The 17,167-nt window shown below is 39.4% G+C and overlaps 2 protein-coding genes across 2 annotated transcripts; both read left to right on the top strand.

The window, feature by feature from the left end:
- Nucleotides 1-260: 260 nt before the first annotated feature.
- On the top strand, nucleotides 261-7,382 carry LOC135154997 (uncharacterized). Its single transcript, XM_064103268.1, has 2 exons — nucleotides 261-4,413; nucleotides 4,582-7,382. Exons 1-2 carry the CDS (start codon nucleotides 261-263, stop codon nucleotides 7,380-7,382), a joined length of 6,954 nt encoding a protein of 2,317 aa, XP_063959338.1.
- A 4,842-nt stretch (nucleotides 7,383-12,224) lies between these two features.
- On the top strand, nucleotides 12,225-16,775 carry LOC135154996 (uncharacterized). Its single transcript, XM_064103267.1, has 7 exons — nucleotides 12,225-12,516; nucleotides 12,892-13,139; nucleotides 13,617-13,745; nucleotides 13,845-14,007; nucleotides 14,274-14,307; nucleotides 14,699-14,967; nucleotides 16,741-16,775. Exons 1-7 carry the CDS (start codon nucleotides 12,270-12,272, stop codon nucleotides 16,773-16,775), a joined length of 1,125 nt encoding a protein of 374 aa, XP_063959337.1. The 5' UTR covers nucleotides 12,225-12,269.
- Nucleotides 16,776-17,167: the final 392 nt, after the last annotated feature.

Here is a 17,167-nt window from a genome sequence, read left to right as displayed (position 1 = left end):
CAACTGGCTGATTCAGCTATTCCGCGAGGTGTATTTCTTCATAACATAATGAGTTTCGAAATTGCACTTGAATGGCGGTGAGCAGACTGTCATAGGTTTCACAAAACTTCGTGTATCATTTACCTCGCAAGGGATACAGAAGGGACGGAAACACTTCAACTATGCCACCAAATTAAGTTCGAGATTCCGAATAAAACATAAATTTCGAAGCTACATGATGTGTTCAAGGCTTAACTGCAGTAGCCAGTATATTTGACAGTATGGATTTGCTAACGGCAGTATCGGAAGGGAAGATTACACAAGTAAGACAACTGATCAATCAGGGTGCTAACATACACCAGACAGACCAAGATGGAAACACGTGTTTACACATTGCAGTGAAGAAAGACCAACTGGATGTCATCGATTATCTCATTAAACATAGAGCTGATGTCAAAAAGACTACGTCAACAGGGCAAACACCCTTACATCTTGCTGCCTCACAGGGACTCCAAAAGGTGATGAAAATTATTCTCAGTCATGGAGCTGAAGTGAATAAAGGGGATGAGGATGGGTTGACTGCATTACACAGTGCATCTAAGAATGGTCATCTTGATGTAACCAAGCATCTCATCAGTCATGGAGCTGAAGTGAATGGAGGGGATAATATTGGGAGGACTGCATTACACATTGCAGCTAAGAATCGTCATCTTAATGTCATCAAATATCTCATCAGTCAAGGAGCTGAAGTGAATAAAGGGGATGAGGATGGGTTGACTGCATTACACAGTGCATCTAAGAATGGTCATCTTAATGTCATCAAATATCTCATCAGTCAAGGAGCTGAAGTGAATACAGTAGATGAGACCTTTTTTACTCCATTACACAGGGCAGCTCAAAATGGTCATCTTGATGTTACCAAATGTCTCATCAGTCAAGGAGCTAATGTCAAAAAGACTACGTCAACAGGGCAAACACCCTTACATCTTGCTGCCTCACAGGGACTCCAAAAGGTGATAAAAATTATTCTCAGTCATGGAGCTGAAGTGAATAAAGGGGATGAGGATGGGTTGACTGCATTACACAGTGCATCTAAGAATGGTCATCTTGATGTAACCAAGCATCTCATCAGTCATGGAGCTGAAGTGAATATAGGGGATAATACTAAATGTACTGCATTACACAGTGCAGCTAAGAATGGTCATCTTAATGTCATCAAATATCTCACCAGTCATGGAGCTGAAGTGAATACAGGGGATAATACTAAATGTACTGCATTACACATTGCAGCTAAGAATCGTCATCTTAATGTCATCAAATATCTCATCAGTCAAGGAGCTGATGTGAATAAAGGGAATGATACTGGTTTGACTGCACTATATATTGCAGCAGATTATGGTCAGCTTGGTGTCATCAAGCATCTCATCAGTCAAGGAGCTGAAGTGAATAGAGGCAGTGATACTGGTTGGACTCCATTACACATTGCAGCACATAATGGTCACCTTGATGTCATTAACTATCTCATCGGTCAAGGAGCTGAAGTGAATAGATGCAATGATACTGGTTGGACTGCCTTACACAGGGCGGCTCGGAATGGCTATCTTGATGTCACCAAATATCTCATCAGCCAAGGAGCTGAAGTGAATAGAGGCAGTGATACTGGTTTGACTGCATTACACAGGGCGGCTTGGAATGGCCATCTTGATGTCTCCAAATATCTCATCAGCCAAGGAGCTGAAGTGAATAGAGGCAGTGATACTGGTCGGACTGCATTACACATTGCAGCACATAATGGTCACCTTGATGTCACCAAGTATCTAATCAGTCAAGGAGCTGATGTGAATAAAGGCAATGATACTGGTTTGACTGCATTACACAGGGCGGCTCGGAATGGCTATCTTGATGTCTCCAAATATCTCATCAGCCAAGGAGCTGAAGTGAATAGAGGCAGTGAGACTGGTTTGACTGCACTACACATTGCAGCAAAGAATGGTCATCCTGATATCATCAAATATCTCATCGGTCCAGCAGCCGAGGTGAATAGAGAGAATGATACTGGTTTCACTGCATTACACCTTGCAACAGAGAATGGTCATCTTAATGTCATCAAACATCTCATTAATCAAGGAGCTGAAGTGAATAGAGGGGATAATATGGGTAGGACTGCATTACATCTTGCAGCTCAGAATGGTCATCTTGCTGTCGCCAAATATCTCATCCATCTAGGAGCTGAAGTGAATACACAGAATATAACTGGTGGGACTGCATTACACAGTGTAGCTGACAATGGTCATCTTGATGTAGCCGTATATCTCGTCAGTCAAGGAGCTAAAGTGAATAGAGGGGATAATATTGGTAGGACTGCATTACATCTTGCAGCTCAGAATGGTCATCTTGCTGTCGCCAAATATCTCATCCATCTAGGAGCTGAAGTGAATACACAGAATATAACTGGTGGGACTGCATTACACAGTGCAGCTGAGAATGGTCATCTTGATGTAGCCAAATATCTCATCGGTCAAGGAGCTGATGTGAATATAGGGGAAACAGATGGTTGGACTGCATTACACAGGGCAGCTCATAATGGTCATCTTGATGTCACCAAATATATCATCAGTCAAGGAGCTGAAGTAAATAGAGGCGATGATACTGGTTGGACTGCATTACACATTGCAGCACGTAATGGTCACCTTGATGTTTGCATATATCTCATCAGTCAAGGAGCTGATGTGAATATGAGGGAAATAGGTGGTTGGACTGCATTACAGATTGCAGTTCATAATGGTGATCTTGATGTCACCAAGCATCTCATCAGTCAAGGAGCTGAAGTGAATAGAAGGGATAAGAATGGAGGTACTGCATTAGACAGTGCAGCTGAGAATGGTCATCTTGAAGTTGCCAAATACCTCATCAGTCAAGGAGCTGAAGTGAAAAGAGGCGATAATATTGGTAGGACTGCATTACATCTTGCAGTTCAGAATGGTCATCTTGCTGTCGCCATATATTTCATCCATCTTGGAGCTGAAGTGAATGCACAGGATATAACTGGCGGGACTGCATTACACCGTGCGGCTGAGAATGGTCATCTTGATGTAGCCAAATATCTCGTCAGTCATGGAGCTCATGTGAATATAGGGGAAACAGATGGTTGGACTGCATTAACGATTGCAGCTCATAATGGTCATCTTGATGTCACCAAATATATCATCAGTCAAGGAGCTGAAGTAAATAGAGGCAATGATACTGGTTGGACTGCATTACACATTGCAGCACGTAATGGTCACCTTGATGTTTGCATATATCTCATCAGTCAAGGAGCTGAAGTGAATAGAGGCGATAATATTGGTAGGACTGCATTACATCTTGCAGTTCAGAATGGTCATCTTGCTGTCGCCAAATATCTCATCCATCTAGGAGCTGAAGTGAATACACAGAATATAACTGGTGGGACTGCATTACACAGTGCAGCTGAGAATGGTCATCTTGATGTAGCCAAATATCTCGTCAGTCATGGAGCTGATGTGAATATAGGGGAAACAGATGGTTGGACTGCATTACATCTTGCAGCTCAGAATGGTCATCTTGATGTCACCAAATATATCATCAGTCAAGGAGCTGAAGTAAATAGAGGCAATGATACTGGTTGGACTGCATTACACATTGCAGCACGTAATGGTCACCTTGATGTTTGCATATATCTCATCAGTCAAGGAGCTGAAGTGAATAGAGGCGATAATATTGGTAGGACTGCATTACATCTTGCAGTTCAGAATGGTCATCTTGCTGTCGCCAAATATCTCATCCAACTAGGAGCTGAAGTGAATACACAGAATATAACTGGTGGGACTGCATTACACAGTGCAGATGACAATGGTCATCTTGATGTAGCCAAATATCTCGTCAGTCAAGGAGCTAAAGTGAATAGAGGGGATAATATTGGTAGGACTGCATTACATCTTGCAGCTCAGAATGGTCATCTTGATGTCACCAAGCATCTCATCAGTCAAGGAGCTGAAGTGAATAGAGGGGATAAGAATGGAGGTACTGCATTAGACAGTGCAGCTGAGAATGGTCATCTTGAAGTTGCCAAATACCTCATCAGTCAAGGAGCTGAAGTGAAAAGAGGCGATAATATTGGTAGGACTGCATTACATCTTGCAGTTCAGAATGGTCATCTTGCTGTCGCCATATATTTCATCCATCTTGGAGCTGAAGTGAATGCACATGATATAACTGGCGGGACTGCATTACACCGTGCGGCTGAGAATGGTCATCTTGATGTAGCCAAATATCTCGTCAGTCATGGAGCTCATGTGAATATAGGGGAAACAGATGGTTGGACTGCATTAACGATTGCAGCTCATAATGGTCATCTTGATGTCACCAAATATATCATCAGTCAAGGAGCTGAAGTAAATAGAGGCAATGATACTGGTTGGACTGCATTACACATTGCAGCACGTAATGGTCACCTTGATGTTTGCATATATCTCGTCAGTCAAGGAGCTTAAGTGAATAGAGGGGATAATATTGGTAGGACTGCATTACATCTTGCAGCTCAGAATGGTCATCTTGCTGTCGCCAAATATCTCATCCATCTAGGAGCTGAAGTGAATACACAGAATATAACTGGTGGGACTGCATTACACAGTGCAGCTGAGAATGGTCATCTTGATGTAGCCAAATATCTCGTCAGTCATGGAGCTGATGTGAATATAGGGGAAACAGATGGTTGGACTGCATTAAAGATTGCAGCTCATAATGGTCATCTTGATGTCACCAAATATATCATCAGTCAAGGAGCTGAAGTAAATAGAGGCGATGATACTGGTTGGACTGCATTACACATTGCAGCACGTAATGGTCACCTTGATGTTTGCATATATCTCATCAGTCAAGGAGCTGATGTGAATATGAGGGAAATAGGTGGTTGGACTGCACTACAGATTGCAGTTCATAATGGTGATCTTGATGTCACCAAGCATCTCATCAGTCAAGGAGCTGAAGTAAATAGAAGGGATAAGAATGGAGGTACTGCATTAGACAGTGCAGCTGAGAATGGTCATCTTGAAGTTTGCATATATCTCATCAGTCAAGGAGCTGAAGTGAATAGAGGCGATAATATTGGTAGGACTGCATTACATCTTGCAGTTCAGAATGGTCATCTTGCTGTCGCCAAATATCTCATCCATCTAGGAGCTGAAGTGAATACACAGAATATAACTGGTGGGACTGCATTACACAGTGCAGATGACAATGGTCATCTTGATGTAGCCAAATATCTCGTCAGTCAAGGAGCTAAAGTGAATAGAGGGGATAATATTGGTAGGACTGCATTACATCTTGCAGCTCAGAATGGTCATCTTGCTGTCGCCAAATATCTCATCCATCTAGGAGCTGAAGTGAATACACAGAATATAACTGGTGGGACTGCATTACACAGTGCAGCTGAGAATGGTCATCTTGATGTAGCCAAATATCTCGTCAGTCATGGAGCTGATGTGAATATAGGGGAAACAGATGGTTGGACTGCATTAAAGATTGCAGCTCATAATGGTCATCTTGATGTCACCAAATATATCATCAGTCAAGGAGCTGAAGTAAATAGAGGCGATGATACTGGTTGGACTGCATTACACATTGCAGCACGTAATGGTCACCTTGATGTTTGCATATATCTCATCAGTCAAGGAGCTGATGTGAATATGAGGGAAATGGGTGGTTGGACTGCATTACAGATTGCAGTTCATAATGGTGATCTTGATGTCACCAAGCATCTCATCAGTCAAGGAGCTGAAGTAAATAGAGGCGATGATACTGGTTGGACTGCATTACACATTGCAGCACGTAATGGTCACCTTGATGTTTGCATATATCTCATCAGTCAAGGAGCTGATGTGAATATGAGGGAAATAGGTGGTTGGACTGCATTACAGATTGCAGTTCATAATGGTGATCTTGATGTCACCAAGCATCTCATCAGTCAAGGAGCTGAAGTAAATAGAGGCGATGATACTGGTTGGACTGCATTACACATTGCAGCACGTAATGGTCACCTTGATGTTTGCATATATCTCATCAGTCAAGGAGCTGATGTGAATATGAGGGAAATAGGTGGTTGGACTGCATTACAGATTGCAGTTCATAATGGTGATCTTGATGTCACCAAGCATCTCATCAGTCAAGGAGCTGAAGTGAATAGAAGGGATAAGAATGGAGGTACTGCATTAGACAGTGCAGCTGAGAATGGTCATCTTGAAGTTGCCAAATACCTCATCAGTCAAGGAGCTGAAGTGAATAGAGGCGATAATATTGGTAGGACTGCATTACATCTTGCAGCTCAGAATGGTCATCTTGATGTCACCAAGCATCTCATCAGTCAAGGAGCTGAAGTGAATAGAGGCGATAATATTGGTAGGACTGCATTACATCTTGCAGTTCAGAATGGTCATCTTGCTGTCGCCATATATTTCATCCATCTTGGAGCTGAAGTGAATGCACAGGATATAACTGGCGGGACTGCATTACACAGTGCGGCTGAGAATGGTCATCTTGATGTAGCCAAATATCTATTCAGTCAAGGAGCTGAAGTGAATAAAGGTGATAATATTGGTAGGACTGCATTACATATAGCAGCTAAGATTGATCGTCTTGATGTAGCCAAATATCTCGCCAGTCAAGGAGCTGAAGTGAATAGAGGGGATAATATTGGTAGGACTGCATTACATCTTGCAGCTCAGAATGGTCATCTTGCTGTCGCCAAATATCTCATCCATCTAGGAGCTGAAGTGAATACACAGTATATGACTGGTGGGACTGCATTACACAGTGCTGCTGAGAATGGTCATCTTGATTTAGCCAAACATCTCGTCAGTCATGGAGCTGAAGTTAATAGAGGGGATAATATTGGTAGGACTGCATTACATATAGCCGCTAAGATTGATCGTCTTGATGTAGCCAAATATCTCGCCAGTCAAGGAGCTGAAGTGAATAGAGGGGATAATACTGATTTGACTGCATTACACCTTGCAGCTCAGAATGGTCATCTTCATGTTTCCAAATATCTCATTAGTCGAGGAGCTGACGTGAACAGAGAAGATAATGATGGTCAGACTGCATTGCGATTTACTGACCAGAATAGTCATGTTGAAGTTATGGAATACTTGATAAGTCGAGGAGCGAAAACAGACAAATGGATGGCTTATGGCGGTGCTACAGTAATCTCTACCGTTCAGGATGATCGCCGTGATATCGTTGCTGATCTCCAGTCACCAAGAGCACGTCCTGAGGTAGACGAAATCCACGGAACGATTCATCTAGAGCCCACTTTGCTGCCTGGGTTCCAAAATATCGCTGAGAGTTTAGTCACATGTTCCACGTCCGAGGTAAGATCTTTATATTAATAACACTTCAATAATACAATACAATAATACATCAAACATCAGATGAAAGTTCAAACAAAACTTCAAGCACAAAATATGTGCCTCAGTACAATTTTCTCGTCCAAGTCTACCACAACAAAATTTGATTTTAATAAAGATTCAAATCAAACAAGTATACCACTTAGAATTTCATCAAAATGTAATATAAATAGGAATAAGTTATGGCATTCAAAAGATTCGCATAATTTATTTACATCCTGGTCGGTATGCATATGAGGGAACTGAAATTTCACCCAGTCACTTTTCGATCTATTATGTTCAAATATAATACAAGGGAAAGATCAGACCGTACAAAGAGCGCGCAATGAAACACTCGGAAAGAGTGCCATACAGCGTTAAATATATATAACGACCATTTTTTTTACCTTTCCGTATCGCGATATTATTATGTGAAAAACATATGACAGAAATAGTGAAACGGAGAAGGAATAGACGATATTTACATTTCAGGATTTTTTTTCCTTCAGTTTTTGTTAAATCTTAAAGTAGAGATGAATATATTTCAAAGGTTTCTGGGTAATAAGAGGTGAAATTGTCCACATGCGTAGCCCTTGTGCCTTCTCCAAATTCTCTCATTTTCCCCATATGTTTCATACACAGTAGCGTGCCGATGTGCGAAATATTTACCTACTCAGCGCTATTGGGCGTCCTTCCCCATGAGCATTACTAGAGCGTTTTGAAAAATTCACCGAAGTGTCCAAATCTTCCCCTTATCGTATCTTCAATGGTATGATAAAATATATGTGATACTTTAATTTTCTCCTCATTGTCATGTGAAAAAAGCTCCCTGAACATGTTAAATTAACAATTTTTAGTAGTCTATTGTTTAGTAAATTTTGTCCTTATTGTCAAATCTGTAATGAAAAATGGAATATTCCATTACTAAATCAATGAATATCAAAATGAGGGATGCCATTTATTTTTTTTTTCATTTTGATATTATTGAGTTAGGCATAACTTATTTTGTATTAAAAAAAGGGAAAAAGCGAAAATTTTAAATGTGATAACATTCTTATTTTACATCCGACTTTGAAGAACTTTTGAGTATTAAATGTATGTTTGTTTGATATTCTCTCTATTAACTGAAACCAACATTTTTCTTGGGTGGACCAAGGAGGTTTCAAATGAGATGGAGTAACAGCATATAAAATCTCTTTGAACAAGGTTAAAAGCCGCCAGCAGAACGTATGTCAGGCATGCACTTTGCTCAACATCTCTTGCAATTATGTAGACAAATGATTCCCGCATGACTCGCAGCTATAGGTCATACATAAAGGGAAATATGCTTTTGTGATGATAATTACTTTTTCGCGGCATCTTCATGAGCTTGGTCTGGTTATATGTGTAGTACATAATTCGGAGGCATGCGAAAATAAACTATGCAATATGTCCTGAAATATGACTCAAATTTGCTCAACTGGGCATATGCGGGCACTCATCTGGCATATACAGTAATGAACAACAATATTCCACCGACCACATTTGAATTTTTTATTCGCCACAAGCGATCGGAAAAGTGTTAAAATCTGGTTTCAGTAAAGGTCAAATTCTTTCTTTTTTCACCAATTAAAGGTTAATTGATATAGTCTGGGCAAATATCTTGTTGTAATAGTGGGCAAATATCTTGTTGTAATAGTGCTTGGTTATTGATGTTTTGTCATGAATTCAAATTTCAGTTGGTTATTAATAGAAAAGATGGAAAATCGATACAAATGAATATTCGTAAAATTTCACGCCTCGGATTTCTTCACTGAAACTGGCGGCTTCGAAGGTGGACATCAAAAGGGTCCTTATTGTCGTTCTTTCTTTTGTGCTTCTTTAGAAATGAACAGCTGCTTGAATAAATTTGTTGACTATTGTTACTCCAGTCATAGAATCTTTTTGGGTGGACTTTGTACAATAATGGAAAAGTAGACATTTCCCCCCAAAAAATGTGTCTTCGTTTTTCCTATATATGAGATAAACATTCTCTATGCCCAGGTCACCCGGAGTAATTTTCATCACGCGATACAAGGCGGTCATACCTCTGATGTTGAGGATCTAGTCAATCATGGAGCAGATCTTAATGTCCAGTCAGCAGACGGTCAGACGTGTCTTCATGAAGCAATCAAACTTTGCTACAGGACAGAGAGAAGTGTACAATATAGTGACACACTTAGGAATGTGAGTAACACTGAACATTTTTAGCCTACAATTGGCCCATGTGCAAGATGATTAGTGCTGAAAGTGTCAATAAACATTATCTCACTGACGCTGCTGAACAAATCATAACGTTATGTTTGTCTGAAGAGGATCTTTAGGGTGTTCATAGTACTCTACAGTTTAACAAGGCAGTTATATAACAAAGACAATTCATCCTGCATATGAGAGCTATTCTCATATTATTTTGCACCTTTCATATATTTGAAAACTTTACAAACTATATTTTTATTTATTCAAATATATGAAAACAACATAACAAGCTCATGTTGGTCCTGTATAAAAAATATTATGTACTCATAATATTTTCTCGTAAAAGACTAAATACATATATGTGACATATACGTGTAAACCAAGACTGTATCTTATCTTTGATAGATAATGAAGCGTAAATGAAATTAAGAAATTGAAGCAATCGAACAATTATAACTGCAATCAGTTCAAAAGAAAGAAATGTTAACACGAGGATATGAAAATTACACAAGTAAACAACAGAACGGTTACGTTAAATTCATTTACGAGGGGGAGGTCGCTTAAGCATTTAGGAACAACGTTTTTTTTTTCGAATTGAAGCTGTTTCCGGAATTAGAGTTTTGCAAATTATTGGGAAGTTCATTCCAGACTTTCGCACCGGCATATTTGATCGTTTGTTAAAACAATTCTGTCACATTTTGGTATAACTACTTTGAGGGAACCGGCATTTCTAGTATCAAATTCGTGAGATGAATACCATTTCAATTTCGTTACACAGACGTGATGACATTAGGGTGGCTAGAAAATAATCACGCCTTTTTCCAATACTTGGCCAAGATAAATTCTTCATTAGGTGGTGCCATTCCTAGTCTCATGATTAAAGTTACCTATGACATTTTGAGCAGCTCTTGTTTGCATTCTCAAGCGTTTCTTACTGAAAAACATCAGGGCAATTTGCACAAGCGCTAGTGTTTGTACATGGATGTCAACATTGTAACTTGGGCACTCTTAATAGTTTTCAGCAAGAGGCATATTTCTTGAAAGTTGCAGATTTCTGCTGAGTTTTACGGTGGAGAACTTTCTCCCAAGAGGGCCTTAGTGTTCCATCTTCTTGAAAATGGAGCCAAGATAGATGTGGAAGATAAGTCAGGCAAGCTACCAATCCATTATGCCAAGGATGAAGTGGTCAAACAGATGATATTGACAAGGTATTTTTTCTTTAATCCTTATTTGAGTCACCTTATCTATTCAGTATTTACAATTCGGTATATACATGATTTACAGAAATATATAAATGAAGAACAATTATGAAGAAGAACATTAAAGACTCAAAGTAGGCATATTTCGACACCATTTTACATCAAATCCCATGTGATTATACTTTCTTCCCCCCAAAAAAATAAATAAATAAATCTGCCATTAATTCTTTGCTAAAATAGAGAATAAAGTTTTGTTTTCAATTCTAAAATATTATCCGTTGTAATTTCTAGAAACGACAAAATAAAAGTCAAAATGATTAACAGCACTCCTTTCTTCTATCAAAATAATGACCGTTGGCATATTTTTAGTTAAAAAATATAAGCTCGAAATGAACAAAGCATTTGATAACTATGAACAATTTTCAAAAAGAACTTTGTAAAAAAACAAAATAATGATTTTTGACAATAATATGGCAAGTGATTTTTTTTTTCAGGTTGAATTCCCTTGAAGACATCAAATCTTACCGAGGTAGGAACTCCTGCACATTAATATGTTTCACGTTTCTAAAAAACTGTGAAGTAGGTTTAATTGCCTACTGTAACCCCATAAAGAATTTTCATTAGTCAATAATGCTATGATCACAATCATCACTGTAACATTATTAACCCTAAATGCTTGAGAATTTCATAACTTTGACGCCTAACTAAATAGGAGGGGGTGATGATAAAGTCAGCAAAGATTCCGGACAGAAAAACGACATTCATGTACGTTACTTTACAAATTCTAGTTTATTGATCCAATTTTTTTTCATTAGTTATTAAAGGTAGTTTATAGATGACAATCACATTCCGGCTGTCTGTCTTGCATGTGCGTAACGCACAAAATTACTTCACAAATTGAATGGGGGATTGATCCAATATTATCAAAGTTTATTTTTATTAATTAGTTAAGATAGATAGGTTGCAATAATTATTCTGATGTCTCTATTTTATGACTTTTGGTGTTTTTAACTTTTTCGTTTGTTTTTTACTGCTATATTTCCATGTAAACCACGATAGCACTTTACTTGTCGTAATTAATAAAGAGTGTGTCAATGTTTAATAAGTAGAAAAATAATAATGATACATTAATGACTTTAAGCTTGATAAAGAATTCGAAATGGATTCGTATAACATGATGAAAAGTTTATGAAGATTTGGGATCCATCATGCACCTGGAAAAAATACCGTGAAGGCTTGAATATCACTTCTTCTTACTTGGGCGTGGCAAATTTAATTTTAAATGTTACATTAGAGTTACGAGCAACAAACTATTAATATTGCCTGATTGAATTATCAAAATTATTTTCATCAAAATGATATTTTCGACTTAATGGTTATTAACAAAACAGAAAAACAACCGGGACCTTCTGTAAGCTGCGCCAAAGTCGAAGAAGATCTCTCTCAGAAGATTTCACTTGATGACCATGGCGTATCAATGCTCATTCCACCCGAGGCTGTACATCTGGGTGAATCGCAAGAGATCACCCTAACCCTTCTACGGGACCCTCCTTGTGTTGACATCCAGGATGATGAATCAGTGGCCTGCTATGGGGTCAGATGTGATCCTCCAAACATGATATTCCTGAAACCTGTTAAGATCAGGATACCTCATGCTGCACTGGTCACCAACCCAGATAAAGTTAAGCCAGATATCGTCTCATATGAATGGGATCCAGTTAATGGTAAGCCTATTGGATGATGTAAAGGTTAAATTTCCGTCTTTTGGCTTCAGTAAATAACCCAGGGAACATTTAGGTAAGACATTGGTTGAGCTATTGATGATTACATGTTTGTTCTAATCTTAAATCGTCTTCAATCTTTTGTCTGCAGTCGAGTTTGATAATACGGGTGAAAGTCGAAAACGCCTGTCTTAAAATCTTCCTCCAAAGATGTCACGCCAAATTCTAATAACTTTTCTCCACCCCCTCCCCTCTTAATGGTTTGTGGTTGACTGTTGCCTTTACGTACCAACTCCTCTAAAAACATTACCAATTCAGAAGCAAGCATCCCCGGCTCTGTTCCATCCTCTTAAAGCCATAATCTATTATCATACATAGATCTACCAAAAACCTCACGAAGGAGATCATCCAACTCTCCCGACAAACCACCACATTGCAGGGTCTGCAAAAGCCATCTTGAGCTGTACATCTTACACTCTGCAAACTGGTTGGTTCTAATTCCCCTTGAGCAAAATGTGGTTAGACACCGACTTTTGTGCACGCCGTATATTCCAGATAGAATAAGAGAACTAAGGGAGATTAAAGTCCACCTTCGACTACATACCAACCTTCCTGGAATTGATGTGGTACGTATCAAAGCATGGCAATGATGACGACAGTTCATTAAAACAGTGACAATTGAAGGATATAGAATTGTTCTGATAAATCTCGGATATTAAGTAGAAGTAATCCTAGTATTAGAAGTAGTTAGTATGACTGGAACAAGAAAAAACTCGGAAAACCGTCGAATACTGAATAATCCCTTGTACAGTAATTATGGTTGATTAAAATGTAAGTATCTCGTATCGGCCGGGGAAAGATGAACGGACAGTACATCTAGTCACGTTTTATCTGTCTACGATTATTCATTTTCAGTTTTTGTTGCTATGTTGATTTGTTGTCACATTCCTTAAGCTTTATATGTTATCATTTTTTTAGTATGCATATTGAGCAAGAGAGTCTGAATTTCCGCCTCATCTTGAGATGCTGGTAAACTTTAAAATGTAGCATTACGATTATATTCCATCTAATTTCTGACATCCTATTTAATTTTGGTTCAACAGGAAATACAAAAGGAGGAAAAGAAGCAATCTTACCACAAGGCTCATCCCTCCATTCCCATTAGCATTGCCTCCAAGACTGGGAATGTCAATGTAGCATGTTATCGTGGTGATGAGGAAGTGGACAAGAAGGTAACTGCTTTGTTTGACTCTATGATTACATTGAAATTACTTTATCATCTTGCCATTAAAAATTTTCACCTTTTCCCCTCCTTGCGTTGTGGACGACAGGTACTCCTACTCAAAGACGTTCAAAGTAGAATGCAACACCGAATTGTTCTCTCCGTACCTTCGCATAAAGATGACACGGATCCCCCAGTGACAATCAACATTACACAGACGGGGAAACGGGTCGATGTTTCAGTAGCTATCAGTTTTGTCATTAGATGCTCTGGTATGTATGGTCGTGGTAGTGTCCATTCGATTTGTAAAGAGATGCTATTATCTGCCCAGTTTGAATGCACCACTCACATACAAAACCATTTATAAGACTTTATTCATGGACATTTATCTTTTTTAAAACTCATTATGGTCGAATTGTATATGTTCTTAAGGTGGCAGTTGATTCACCCCATGATGTCAATGACAGTGATTTAAAAGAAACATGTCAGTCAGAATGCAGCTGTGATTTTATTATCTCTTTTGTTTTTGTTTGTACAGATGAACAGGAATTGGAACCCATTGCTTTTAGACGGTAAGATGCAACTTTTTTTTATATCAAGTCGTTAACTACTGAGTTAATTCATTTTCCTAGGCTTTGTACTAGAGCGACCACGTTGCAGCTGTAGGGAAGGGTCAATATGGCAAGAGGCTTCTTAGATGACACTATGTACTATTTTGAACTTCGAAATTAGCGTCAAGTGTGATTGTGTCATTGTGAAGTTTTGGTTAATGTTGATGGAGGCAGTAATTGTCCATGATATTTATCTGAAAAGTGGACTTTTCTATGTTATGTCCTATTTTTGCAATATCTGCATTCCCGTTTTGGTCAACTATAAAGCGAATTGGAATTTTACTTCGTAAGCGGATAATGATCGTCTAACTTTGATTACTGCACTTTTATTACCTTTACCCCATCCTTTCAGAATTATTGAAGAAGTCTCAAAAGGTTGCCTCAATGAAGTTCATGTCCTCGACATTGCTGAAAAAATGACAGTGAATCAGTATTATGATTTAGGAGTAGCTCTCGGTTTCCCGATCCCACAGTTGGATGCTATAGAGTACCGAAGTTTGGGAGACAGACAGCAGGCCTTCTATGACATACTAGTAAAATGGCGGCAGACACAAGCCTCTGGTCAAGCAGCAGTGGAGAAACTAATCTCAATAATGACATCATTGGACTCCATGGATGAAGGTATGGAGATTATAGAGACGAAAATAAGAATGTGTTCTTTTTTAGTGGGTGGGGGATGTGTGAGGATCGATACACGTACGTGTTTGTGCTTTGTGTGTGTATGTCGAGGATGTTCCACGAGGATGTGGATGTTTTTTATGGGTGTGGGAAGTGTGTGCGTGGATACACATGCTTGTGTTGGCCTGTATGTTTTGAGGCTGCACGAGTATAATGAGAACGAGGTGAAAAAGGGTAAAATAAAATGACAAGAAAGTAAAGACATTCAAGGTCTCTCTTCAACGAAGAACAAAAATAAGAAAGTTGAGACACCATCATATCTATTACTCAAATGGAAAGAGTTCCAAAGTCTTGGAAGGCGTCTAGAGGGTGAAAAGGAAATAGACTGGAGGGCGGTTCTGGAGGGCAAATGACGATAATAAAGTTTTTTTCAAGATGACGGGGGTAGATAGTTGCAATTCCATGAAGACGCTTAAATGCAAATGGACATAGGAGACAATTCCGTCGAGAAGCGAGGACCAGTGAATAGTTAGAGCCTATAGAGCATCTCACCACAACGCTGTTTTAGGGCAAGTCTCGTGGCTATACTCTGAAAACGCTCAAGCTTGTATACCTGTCTTGAGGTTGTTGGATGTCCAGCAGCCAAACCATACTCTAAGATGGGTAACATGTTATTGATTCGGATGGAGGTCGGAGGATATATACCTAGGATGCAGAAGCACCGCGTGCTAACAGTTGTATGAATCCTAAAATAGAAGATTAGCGCTTGATACAACCAAGTAAAAGTGGGTTGAAGAACAGATCGGGGGAGAGGATCACGGTTCCATGTATCTGAAAAAAAGAATCAGACCTTAAATCTAAGGGCAAGTCCAGCCATAGAAAAGGTTGATATTAATGAAACACGCGTAACACGGAAACACTGTTGGTGTTCGTGTTGGCCGGTGTGTTCCGGTGGTGTATAATGAACATGTGGGTGTGGCAGTGTGCGTATACATGTATATGTTTGGCTGCGTGTTCGAGAGTTTGCACGAGGATGGGGGTGTGTTCAATGTGCGGGGATTTGTTGGCATATGTGTTCTGTCCGGGTGGTTCACATACGACGATGTGGGTGTAAGACATGTGTTAGGATTTGTGGGCAGAGTGTGTACATATATGTTGGCCTGCGTCTTCTGCATGGGTACCAGTATGTGGGCAATGTGTGTGCATGTGTTGGTCTGTGTGTTCTTAGGGCACGAGAATGTGGGTGTGGGCAGTGTGCGTGTGTTGGCCTGTTTGTTTTGGTGGTGCACGAGGAGGTGGGCGAGTGCAAGTGAGAAGATGTGTTGCCCCGTGTGTTCTGTGTACGAGGATGTGGGTGTGGGAAATGCGATGGAGTGAGTTTGCCTGTGTGGGTAGGGTATGAAGGTGTGGGGAGTGTGGATGGATGCACGGATGTGCGTGCGTTGATGGAATGTATAATTTTGGTTGTGAGATATATGAATGGTGTTTTAGGATTATTGTTTAGTGTCTGAGAATGGAGTTTATAGGCGTGTGCTTAAGAAAGACATAGAGAGAGAGAGTAGAAAAGGTGATATTACAGCAAAGCGAGAAGAGATAGGTGAGCGCTTTGGGGATGAAGGCAATAGTGGAAAAAATGTAAGGCAATAGCTCGATGGTGTATCTTTGTGGGAAAGTATGAAAACGGTTTGGAAGCTAGATAAACATAAAAATGGATTCAGATATCATTTGACCGAAACCCTTCTTTTGTCACTTTTCTTTCCTCATTTTCTGTAACAGATCGGTGTGCATTACAAGCAAGTTCATCGGGGTAAGCACTTCATTTCACAGTTTGTAAATATGTTATACTGTTTCTATATCTGAACTTATCCAATTATTTGTTTGTATTTATACATTGGTCACATTTGCTCTACAGCGGCCGCACGGCGAGTCAAAAACAGCCGTTTTATTCATTTTTATTCGAACCACCTATATGTAAATGGTACAAAAAATGTTAAAACGCCTGTTTTTGACTCGCAGTACGGCCGCCATAGAGCAAATGTATTACGATTTCTAATTTGTTTGTAATAATCTGCATCATCCTCAATCATATTCTGCTAAGACTGTACGATTCCAGTCGATTAAAACGGGTAAAATCCTCTCTTACAAAGTTTGAGCAAAGTCAATCAACACATTGAGATTTGAGAATTGCAAACCTTTTTCATTA

The sequence above is a fragment of the Lytechinus pictus genome, chromosome 8 (assembly GCF_037042905.1).
Source record: "Lytechinus pictus isolate F3 Inbred chromosome 8, Lp3.0, whole genome shotgun sequence".
Classification (NCBI taxonomy): domain Eukaryota; kingdom Metazoa; phylum Echinodermata; class Echinoidea; order Temnopleuroida; family Toxopneustidae; genus Lytechinus; species Lytechinus pictus.
This window is presented reverse-complemented; position numbering and strand designations above follow the sequence as displayed.